Below are 12,241 nucleotides of genomic sequence, written 5' to 3'. Positions count from 1 at the left end.
ATCCCTATTACATAATAATATCAAATTGTATCAAGCATCACTTTAAGCTATCAGCATACCAAAAATCATTATGATCCTTTCATCCCTTCTTGACTTATTCTCTTTCAAAGTAGGAAACTAAACCGGCTCTTAATTATGCAAATGAGATCATCATCTGCATAATTAATATGTACTGATATTTCTTGCTTTCTCAGCTACAAATATGACAAGCTTGAAAGTCCTAGAAAGGAATGCAGTGGATTTACAAACTTTCCTCATTAATTATGCAAATTAGCAGTCGATTTGCATGATTAGAATTCCATCATGTAAGTCTTCCCTTTGGCTATCTACATACCAAAAATCATGACGATCCGTCAACACGTCTATATTTTCTCATTAATTATGCAAATGAGGCCATCATTTGCATAATTAACATGCATTTATATTTCTCTCTTTCTCTATATCTATATATGTGACAAGTTTGAAAGTCCTATCATGAAATGCAGTGGATTTATAAACTTTCGTCATTAATTATGCAAATTAGCTGCTGATTTGCATAATTAGTATTTCATTATGTACATTGTTACTTGGGCTATCTACATACCAAGAATCATGACAATCCATCAACACTTTCTGGAGTTATTCTCGTCCAAAGTTTGAAAGGAAATCGGCGACTGCAGTTCCAAACAAGCCGCTAGGGGGTCCAAACTTACCGCACTTACTCTCTGCCCCAAGGGCTATCTACCACTCAAACATCATAACCACAGCATGTCCAGAACATGAGATATCAAAAATTGAGGTTCTGCTGCAGTACCTAAGCAAGCCGCTAGGGGGCCCATTATCGAACTTGACCTTCGTTTTCCCGACCCCTACCCACCTACCAAATATCATCTGGATCCATCCAAGGCTTCATGAGTTATGCTGTTAACAGACAGACAGACAGACTCACAAGCCTAAAACATAACCTTAGCCATTCTGGCAAAGGTAAAGAATGCCTTGCTGCTATCATCCAAGATAAAGTTTACTAAAGGTTAAGACATGACAGTGAATGAAGGAGACAGGAGACTTCCTCTTCCTGTTTTAGCATATGATATACAGATTCACAGAATGTATTGAAGAGCTCCAGAGATTAAGATTTATGATACAGCAGACAAGATGCAACGAACTGTGCTGTACAGCTGCTGTAGATACATGTTGTAGGATGATATTTCTTGACAGAACGAAGGAAATGTATGTACATTGGCTAAATCCAATCAGAGACTGACGTGGCCTTGAGAGCTGCGCTAACACAGTTATTCATATCCCAATCTCTAAAAGTTTCCATAGTTTGAAGTTTTTATTTGACAAGTTTGACAGATTGTGCTTCTCACACATGGGGTTAAAGTTGGTGTCTCTGTTGTTCTGTCTGTCTCAGCAGTGGTGTCTATGCTTGTTAAACCTGTCTGACAGCATCCTATATGTTATGTGGATGATTGGAGATACTGCAGGCACTTTCCTCAGCTCTATATTATCCTTTGTCTGGTATTGACAGAGCACTGTTGATAATCACCACCCCAACCCCCAACCCCTGAACACAACAGGACTGTCCCCAATATCTATCCCTTTGTCAAAGGACAGAAATTTGCTTGTTGGGATGAAAAAAGAATTTCACCCTTTTCGTCCAAAAGATGGGTGCTTCATGACTTGAAATTGATGAAAATGTAACGTTACTTTGTTAGGCTTAAAATTGCTAATTCAGCAGCAAAAATAATTTTCTTTTGCAAATTTGGGTAAAAGTAAACTTGTGTTATAACATTGGCTCTCAAACATTGAGTGGAACAGAAAAAAGTTAAAGCAGGGAGGAGCCTTGCTGCTCACTCCCATTACAAATCCAACAGCAGCAACTGAGCAAGGCATGTATCATAGGCTTTTCATTTCCGTTTCCCATCGATGTATTGGCTGATGCAGAATAGAGTTGTTGCTTTATGTTACAGCTAAGATATAACCCTAATCTGTCACTGACAACATTTGGCTGTGGTCTCCTGTGGGCAGTATTACACACAGTTGTGGTTACGGAAATATGCTGAGTGTTGTACATCAGCTATTATAACGTAAAGATCCCTCGGCTTTGTAGCCCATTTACGGCTCACCTAGGATTTGGCAGTACTCTTCTCTTCCTACTCTCTTTATCCTCGTACAGTTGACTGAGACAGGTACAACTTTCTATAGGCCTAGGAAAGAAAATGTTGTGTTTACGGTTCCCAACCAACCCTAGCAAAAACCTGCTGACCCTAGGATTTTTACTGTTGACCACTGGTGATCTATCCGAGTGGTGATACTCAATACAGACTTCCTGTACTTTGTTTAAAGTTTATAAAAACATTTTGTGCTTATTCAAAGTAGTATTTCTGTCTGATAATTACAATACAATGTTGAAAATACATGCCCCGATGCATTTCATTTTTACATGTTTTACAATATGATTGTGTTTAAACTTTATTTGTTGGGTAACTTTGGTAGAAATCGAAAGAAAAAAAGAAAAAAAGGAGAATCCCTAACAACTTAGTAATATGCTAATTTTTTTCTGGACTGTAAAAATGGAAACACAGCATGCTTTAACTGGGCCTCATAAGGCAAGAGTGGAGATTTACAGCACATAACAGAAGGAATAGGCTTGTTTCAGGGGAAACACTCCATTTGGGAGCTTACAGACTCTACAGTCTTTTCCTGATTCTGACTGATGTTGGGCCGCTTGTCTCCTGTGGGTGTCATACACCATACTTCCTCCTCCATATCCTGTTAAAGTACAGCTTGTGGGCTGGTGCACATGCTAAGTGTTAGTCCTAATCCAACATAGCACACACTTTCAGAGGTATGATCCTCTGATGAATTGTCTTTCCACATTGCTGTCATACCTGGAGGTGTTTTGAGGTTTTTGTAGTGTGCATCACACAAACTCTTCTGTTTGTAGTAACGGCCCCTCCTCACAAGGTTGGAGAATGGGTATAGTATAGGACTAGTACAGTACTGTGCTTTTATCAAGCTTGGGTTTTGGGAATTTTGGCAGGTGGTACCATGAGATTTTTCCTTCTTTACTTAGCTGCTTGAGTTGTGTTTTTATATAAGGAGTACAATGTCTATTGTGTATTCTTAATCTGACTTCTAACAGTCTCATGAAGATCGGTACAAGTGACACTTACATTGCGTATACAGATGTATGTAATCTGGAAATAACTTTTAGATTCAGCCCATAAATTTCTTTGAAAATCACATAAAGGAACAAAAAAACACAATGCTTATAAGCATCAGTATTTTGAAGAAAATAACTCTAGATAGCTCTCAATAAATTAACTTAATGTATTATATGATATGATCTGTACTGTTGTTAGCAGCTAGCAAAGCTAACAGTTCCCTGATATGATTGTGAAATAAGATGGAAAAGAGGATCGGTATTGTAGGGGATAGGAGTGTGAGGTAAACAGGTAGAATTTAAAGCAGAACAGTATCTTACCATATTTGTACTTTTTTTGTTTTTTAGGAGTGCCAAGCATGGGGAACATACAGTCAAGGGGGAACCAGTGGGGGGGCAGGGACCCCCCTCAACAGCACGGGGGGTTCGGACACAGAGGCTTTGGCAGGGGGTAAGTACACTGATGCTAGCTGTCTTTCTGTGCAGCTGTTATCTGTACACTGATTTGGTGTCTACATGAGCCAATGTGTGGGATAGGTCAAGACATGCAGAAAATGATATCATTCACAGTCACACATCAACTGTACATGTACGGGTAGATTTTGTAGGCAATAATATATATCTGTCCTTTTTTGTCTGGTTTTACTTTCTGTCTCTTAATGCTCGTACTGTCTTATTTTCATTCAATTTCTTTGAGGAAAGGGATTACTTAAAGCATGAGATATTGCTTCACGATCCTCTTTAGATGAATGTGAATTTTGAAGAGTAATTATAGCTTTTCCTGTGTTTGTCCCAGACATGACAGCAGACCGCCTGGCCCACCATCATCACCAGGGGGATACAGAGGTAAGGGACGAGTCGTACAAGGTATGCTGAATTTGTTGCTTCTTGGATTTAGAAAAAAAAGTAATAAAAGAGAAATTTAACATGAAAATGAGTCTCAGGGGAAGTCTTTCCCTATTAGGTACTTAAGGTTTTTGCAACTTCATGTGGTCAGATGCAAGTTTTGCTCTTAGTTTGCTATTTACCTGCATGTATGCAGGTATGGTTTTGATGCTGGTGGAAACTTTTCGGTAGCCGGGGATGTAGGGCGCTGTATCTCGTGAACAGATGGTGCGAGCACGACGATTTTTGGTACGTGGGTTGGGGGTGGTAGCCTAACACTCAGGTGTGATTTTGGGCCTCCTGGCGCTTGACCTTGACATTGAAGGTGGCATTTTTGGTGTTTTTGGGGCACTTTTGGCGCTGTGTGTCCGGAACGATACGCGCGATTGCGACGATTTTTGGTGCATGGGTGGGGGGTTGTTGCCTGTTGCCTAGGATTGACTTTGGGCCTTGTCGCGTTTGAACTTGACCCGGCAGGTCGAATTTTGTGTCCGGGAGGGGTGTTTCCGGAGTTATATCTTCTGAACGGCTGGTGCTGGCGCGATGATATTTGGCACATGTGTCGGCGGTGGCTGAATAATGCTCAATTTTGATTTTGGCGCCCTTGGTGCTTGAACTTGACATTTAAGGTTACCTTTTGTGCGGGCACGGGGCGTGCGCTGTATCTCCGGAACGCCAGGTGCCATTGTGTTGCCATTTGGTACGTGAGTTGTTTGTGGTGTCCTGGTGGTCAGGTTTGATTTTGGGCCTCCTAGTGCTTGAACTTGATACTGTATAGGTTGACCCTGTTTTAGTGTGGTTGGGGCATCCTCCCAATATCTGCTTGGTTTTAAAAACAGATTACGGTTGGGTGTAGAACCATCATCTGGCCTGGGCCACCTTCAATGTATCAGGTTACTTAGTGGCACTGACAGTTTGCCAGATGACGGGAGTGTACAAGATTATATATCTGTTGGTCAGGTATAATTGGAGTTTGCTTATTACTCTTTGTGGTGTTTCTAGAGCTGTATAGTACTGAGTTTTAAGTTCCGGTACAAGTTCCTTTACCCTGTTGGCAATCATGGTTGAACTTGAACTTAAACAGAAGAAGATGCAATTTTCTAATGTGGAGGAGAACTGTATAGAGTGTGGGCATAAGAGAAAGGTATGTGTATGATTTGTCCTGTGTTTCTTTTTGTTTCTTTGGTAATGCCATTTCCATACTGTATACAGGTAATTTGTTGTTTTGGGCTAGTCATATTCGCTTGGTTTTTGGGCCTGCTTAATCTATGGTACAGGCAGGGTTAAGTGGTGGAGGCTTAGCTTTGGTCTGTTTTAAATTCAGTATCGTTTGTTGCATTTTGTCGTGGCAAATATATGATGAAATTCCCCTTCTAAGCAACTGCTCATTGGTTTGCGGGGATGTTTGCTGGGTGTTTGCTTTGACTACAACAGCTTCTGAACTTTTCAAAGCTTCCATTGCCAGCAGCTTGCCATCTATAAATGGGATTGACAAGGACATTTTTCATAGTAAATTATGCTGTTAAATTTGGCATAGATACTACAGGAGATTTAGGTTTGGGTTGGATGGATTGAATGAAAATATCATACCACCCTGGGGACTAACTGTTGCTGCTGCATGGGGGCTACCACTATTCATGTTGTCTAATGTCTATGGAACTACAGATAAAAGTATCATTGGTCAAATTATGCGAGTAACATTCCGATGTCAAGTGAATAACACCCCAGAAATAAATCTTTAATGAATATCATTGGAAGAACACAAACCAAGGAGACTTAGCAGCTGCATTAGGTCAGTACATTGAAATAGGAAGATATTAGTATACTAGAAAGGCCGACATTTGCTTGAGAGCAAATACAGCATATTTCAGCCATCTCCCTCCCCATGCAACAATAGGCTATTTCAAAATCACCCATTTGAAAAATCACTTTTACTAATGACGGTTTAACCCAAAAATGAATCTTACAAAATTCCCCCGTTCAAGAATGGACTCCAGTGCACCCTATGTGGATTTGCACAATAGACCAGTCCAGAAATACTCCCACTGAAACCTTGGCCTTTTGAATAAGAAACCAAATCCAAAATTGAATTCAGCAAAAAAAGTCCCAGTGCATGAAAAGGTATAATAGACCAGTCTAAAAACACTTCCACTAAAAATTGAATTTTGAATCATCACCCGTTCAAAACTGAATTTGGAAAAATCCCCCTTCCGTGTGCAAAAAATGGACTCTTCCATGTAAAGTAGAGCAGTCCAAAAATACATCCGCTAAAATAGGACTTTGACATAATCACTGAAGTCCAAAAAATGGATTTTTAAAAAAGCCCCCTCTATGTAAGAATGGACTCTTCCAGAACACCCATGTAAAATTGCAAATTAGACCAGTCCAAAAATAACCCTACTGAAAGACTTTGACAAACTAGAAGTCACCAAAGTCCAAAATATGAATTTTGAAAAATCCCCCCTCCGTTCGAGAATAGACTCTTCCAGCACACATTCTGTAAAATTGCAAAATAGACCTGTCCAAAAATACATCCACTGAAAGACTTCACCAGTCCAATGATGAATTAAAAAAAAAATGAACCCCTCCGTGTAAGAATGGACTCTTCCAGATAACACCGGGCTCGCTGATTGGCTGCCACCCCCCCTCTTTAGGATATAGATTCAGGCTAAGTGATTGGTTACCTATCTAATTAGATTGAATAGACATATATACCAGTAGGTGCAATCTGCAGCTGGGGGTCAACGACCTTAAGGTCATTGACCCCTCTGGCTATTGGAAAATGACAAAACAATCCCCAAATATATCATTTTGACGTAGTCTATGACAAAAATTATACATGTGTCATTTGAATAAATGTCTAGTGCACCCTTTTACCAAAATTTGGGTCATTTGGTTTTAAAACCAGAGCACAAGAGCCAAAAGTGTACTTTTTGGTCATAAAATGGCCAAATAATCGCAAAATTAAGCATTTTGTTGTACTGTATACCTCAAGTGTTATTGAATCCATGTTCGCATATGCCTAGGGCACTCCTATACTAAATTTCAGGTCATCTGGTTCTAAAACCAAGGTACAGGAGCCAAAAGTGTCCTTTTTTGGTAAAAAAATGACCAAAAAATCGCAAAAATAAGCATTTCGTTATACTGTACACCAAAACTAATATTGAATCTATATGGGGGACTTATCAAGGCACATCTGTGCCAAATTTCAGCTAATTCGGTTATAATACCAGGGTACAGGGGGCCCAAATATACAGTTTTGGTCTTAAGATGACCAAAAAACCTTAATAAAATCATTTAAGAGACAGATATGGAAAAAATGAAAAAAACGTCCGAGGGTATTGGCCCACTCTACCCTTGTGCCAAATTTCAAGTCATTCGGTTGAGGAACAACGGAGATACCGTGTTCTGAAGATTTGACAGGAGAAAGAAAGAAAGAAAGAAAGAAAGAAACACTAGAAAGGCCGACATTTGCTTAGGAGCAAATACAGCATATTGCAATCCATCTTCATCCTTGAAAAATCCCAAAATTCAACAATTTGAAGTAATGTTTGCTCAAAGGGAAAATGAAGTACTGTGGGCACTTGTCCTACACACCTTCATGCCTAATTTTAGGTCATGTGGTTTCAATATAAGGGCATAGGAGCCAAAAATATACATTTTTTAGTTAAAAATGGCTAAAAATCCCAAAATAACTCATTTTATAAGGGCTCTATGAAGAAAGTGTTGATGGGGTCCTGTTGTCATTTGTCCAATTTACCTTTGTACCAAATTTCAGGTCATTTGGTTTACATACAAGGCCATAGAAGCCAAAAATATACATTTTTAGTCAAAAATGGCTGAAAACCCCAAAATAACTAATTTTTGAAGTCATCTATGAAGAAAGTGTCAATGGGGTCCTGTGAGCATATGTTCAATGCACTACTGTACCAAATTTCAGGTCATTAGGTTTTCATACAAGGGTATAGGAGCCAAAAATATACATTTTTTGTCAAAAATGGCCAAAAACTCTAAAATAACTCATTTTTGGAGTAGACAATGAATAAAGCATTGATGGGGTTCTGTGGTTATATGTCAAACGCACCTATGTACCAAATTTCATGTCATTTGGTTTTAATACAAGGGCATAGGAGCCAAAAATATACATTTTTAGTCAAAAATGGCCAAAAACCCTAAAATAACTCATTTTTTAAGCAATCTATGAAGAAAGTGTTGATTTTTTTCTGTGCTCATATGTTTAATGCACCTCTGTACCAAATTTCAGGTCATTTGGTTTTAATACAAGGGCATAGGAGCCAAAAATATAAATTTTTAGTCAAAAATGGCCAAAAACCCTAAAATAACTAATTTTTGAAGTGATCTATGAAGAAAGTGTAAATGGTTTTCTGTACTCATATGTCCAATGCAGCTCTGTACCAAATTTCAGGTCATTAGCTTGTAATACCAGGGCACAGGGGCCCAAAATATACATATTTTGTCTAAAAATGACCAAAAACCCTAAATATCATAAATTCTAAGGCCTCTATCAATAAAGTGAAAAAAACGTCTGGGGGTATTTGCTATTTCTACCACCCTGCCAAATTTCAGGTCATTTGGTCAAAAAATAAAAAAGTTATTCCCATTTGAAGATTTGACAGGAGAGACAAAGAAAAAACTAGAAAGGCCGACATTTGCTTAGGAGCAAATACAGCATATTGCAATCCATCTTCATATGTATGCCAATCCCAAATTTAACAATTTTTGATTGATGTACACCATATGTGTGAATAGAGCCCTGTAGCTACATAACATACGCACCTTCATACCAAATTTCAGACCATTTGGTTTTCATACATAGGTACAGGAGCCAAAACTTAACATTTTTAGTCCGTAAATGGCAAAAAATCCCAAAATTCAACAATTTAAAGTATTGTATGCCCAAAGTGAAAATGAAGTACTGTGGGCACTTGCCAGACACATTTTCATGCCGAATTCCAGGTCATTAGGTTTTCATACAAGGGTATAGGAGCCAAAAGTATACATTTTTTGTCAAAAATAGCCGAAAAACCCAAAATAACTCATTTTTAAAGTGATCTATAAAGAAAGTGTTGATTGGACCCTGTGCTCATGTGTAGAATGCACCTATGTACCAAATTTCAGGTCATTAGGTTTTCATATAAGGGTATAGGAGCCAAAAATATACATTTTTAGTCAAAAATGGCCAAAAACCCTAAAATTACTCATTTTTGGAGTGAACAACGAATAAAGCGTTGATGGGGTTCTGTGGTCATATGTCAAACGCACCTATGTACCAAATTACAGGTCATTTGGTTTTAATACAAGGGCATAGGAGCCAAAAATATACATTTTTAGTCAAAAATGGCCAAAACCCCTAAAATAACGAATTTTTGAAGTGATCTATGAAGAAACTGTTGATGGTTTTCTGTGCTCATATGTCCAATGCACCTCTGTACCAAGTTGCAGGTCATTAGCTTGTAATACCAGGGCACAGGGGCCCAAAATATACATATTTTGTCTAAAAATGACCAAAAACCCTAAATATCATAAATTCTAAGGCCTCTATCAAGAAAGTGAAAAAAACGTCTGGGGGTATTTGTCAATTTTATACCCATGCCAAATTTCAGCTCATTTGGCCCAAAAATGAAAAAATTAATCCCATTTGAGGATTTGACAGGAGAAGAAGAAGAGACAAAGGAAAAACTAGAAAGGCCGACATTTGCTTAGGAGCAAATACAGCATATTGCAATCCATCTTCATCCTTGAAAAATCCCCAAATTCAACAATTTGAAGTAATGTCTGCTCAAAGGGAAAATGAAGTACTGTGGGCACTTGCCCTACACACCTTCATGCCGAGTTTTAGGTCATTTGGTTCCAATACAAGGGCATATATGCCAAAAATATACATTTTTAGACAAAAATGGCTAAAAATCCCAAAATAACTCATTTTATAAGTGCTCTATGAAGAAAATGTTGATGGGGTCCTGTTGTCCTACGTCCAATGCACCTCTGTACCAAATTTCAAGCCATTTGGTTTACATACAAGGGTAAAGGGGCTAAAAATATACATTTTTAGTCAAAAATGACTGAAAACCCCAAAATAACTAATTTTTGAAGTGATTTATGAAGAAAGTGTCGATGAGGTCCTGTGAGCATATGTTCAATGCACCTCTGTACCAAATTTCAGGTCATTAGGTTTTCATACAAGGGCATAGGAGCAAAAAATATACATTTTTAGTAAAAAATGACCAAAAACCCTAAAATAACTCATTTTTGGAGTAGACAATCAATAAAGCGTTGATGGGGTTCTGTGGTCATATGTCAAACGCACCTATGTACCAAATTTCAGGTCATTTGGTTTTAATACAAGGGCATAGGAGCCATAAATATACATTTTTAGTCAAAAATGGCCAAAAACCCTAAAATAAGTAATTTTTGAAGTGATCTATGAAGAAAGTGTTGATGGTTTTCTGTGCTCATATGTCCAATGCACCTCTGTACCAAATTTCAGGTCATTAGCTTGTAATACCAGGGCACAGGGGCCCAAAATAGACATATTTTGTCTAAAAATGACCAAAAACCCTAAATATCATAATTTCTAAGGCCTCTATCAAGAAAGTGAAAAAAACGTCTGGGGGTATTTGCTATTTCTACCACCCTGCCAAATTTCAGCTCATTTGGCCAAAAAATGAAAAAATTAATCCCATTTGAAAATTTTGACAGGAGAATTTCAGAAAAAACAATATATTGCAATCCCATACTATGTATGGATTGCAATATAACTAGAAAGGCCGACATTTGCTTGGGAGCAAATACAGCATATTGCAATCCATCTTCATACAATAAAGGACTCTTCCAGAACACCCCAATCTATGCAAAATGGACCAGTCTATGTGGCCCATTTCCCATTTATAGTGCTAAAGCTACCCCAACACCAAATTCCAGATCAGTTGGCTTTCTCATGACACAGGAAGCAAAATGTACATTTTTGGTCAATAATGGCAAAAAATCCAAAATTTCACAATTTTTGATTGATGTACACCATAGGTGTGGATAGAGCCCTGTGGCTACATACTGTACCCACCTTCATACCAAATTTCAGACCATTTGGTTTTCATACATAGGCACAGGAGCCAAAACTTAACATTTTTAGTCCATAAATGGCAAAAAATCCCAAAATTCAACAATTCAAGGTAATGTATGCCCAAAGTGAAAATGAGGTACTGTGGGCACATACCAGACACACCTTCATGCCGAATTTCAGGTCATTAGGTTTTCATACAAGGGTATAGGAGCCAAAAATAAACATTTTTAGTCAAAAATGGCCGAAAAACCCAAAATAACTCATTTTTGAAATGATCGATAACGAAAGCGTTGATGTGGTCCTGTTGTCATATGTCCAATGCACCTATGTACTAAATTGCAGGTCATTTGGTTTCTATACAAGGGCATAGAAGCCAAAGATATACATTTTTAGTAAAAAATGGCCAAAACACCCCAAAATAACTAATTTCTAAGTAATCTATGACAAAAATGTTGATGGAGTCCTGTGGTCATATGTCCAATGCACTTCTGTACCAAATTTCAGGCCATTAGGTTGTAATACCAGGGCACAGGGTCCCAAAATATACATAATTGGTCTAGAAATGACCAAAAACCCTAAATATCATAAATTCTAAGGCCTCTATGAAGAAAGTGAAAAAAACGCCTGGGGGTATTTGCTATTTCTACCACCCTGCCAAATTTTAGCTCATTTGATCCAAAAATGAAAAAGTTGAATCAACTTGAAGATTTTGACAGGAGGAGAAGAGACTCAGCAAAAACAATATATTGCAATCCCATACTATGTATGGATTGCAATATAACAATATATTGCATCCCATACTATGTATGGGGATTGCAATATAACAATATATTGCAATCCCATACTATGTATGGATTGCAATATAATTACGAATACAATATATTTCACCATACCTATGGTATGGCTGAAATATAATCATGTGACAGAGTAACTACATGTGCATGGGCCATCTGAGACAAAAAAAGGTAGCGTCTCAACAACTTCAAAGTACTGTGGTTGGTTACATACTTAAGAAATCCAAAATAAGTAATGTTCATCCCTGTCCAAACTTACAAATTCAGAAAATGGAATTTCAGAGTCAGACTTTTGCATGGTGCACAACCAACACAGTAAAAAGCTCATTTTCC

The 12,241-nt window shown here is 38.0% G+C and overlaps 1 protein-coding gene across 7 annotated transcripts in view; it reads left to right on the top strand.

The window, feature by feature from the left end:
- LOC118416986 (protein virilizer homolog) overlaps positions 1–12,241 on the top strand; it is an 82,494-nt gene that overhangs the window by 67,661 nt on the left and 2,592 nt on the right. For 6 of the 7 annotated variants that reach the window (XM_035822284.1, XM_035822288.1, XM_035822286.1 and 3 more), the window contains 2 exons: positions 3,497–3,599; positions 3,945–4,015. In XM_035822284.1, the coding sequence (XP_035678177.1) occupies positions 3,497–3,599; positions 3,945–4,015 (174 nt within the window). The remainder of the gene's footprint in view (positions 1–3,496; positions 3,600–3,944; positions 4,016–12,241) is intronic. The other variant, XM_035822283.1, reaches the window with a different exon arrangement.

The sequence above is a fragment of the Branchiostoma floridae genome, chromosome 6, assembly GCF_000003815.2.
Source record: "Branchiostoma floridae strain S238N-H82 chromosome 6, Bfl_VNyyK, whole genome shotgun sequence".
Lineage (NCBI taxonomy): Eukaryota > Metazoa > Chordata > Leptocardii > Amphioxiformes > Branchiostomatidae > Branchiostoma > Branchiostoma floridae.
The sequence above is the reverse complement of the archived record's forward strand: the minus strand, read 5'-3'. Positions and strand labels throughout refer to the sequence as shown.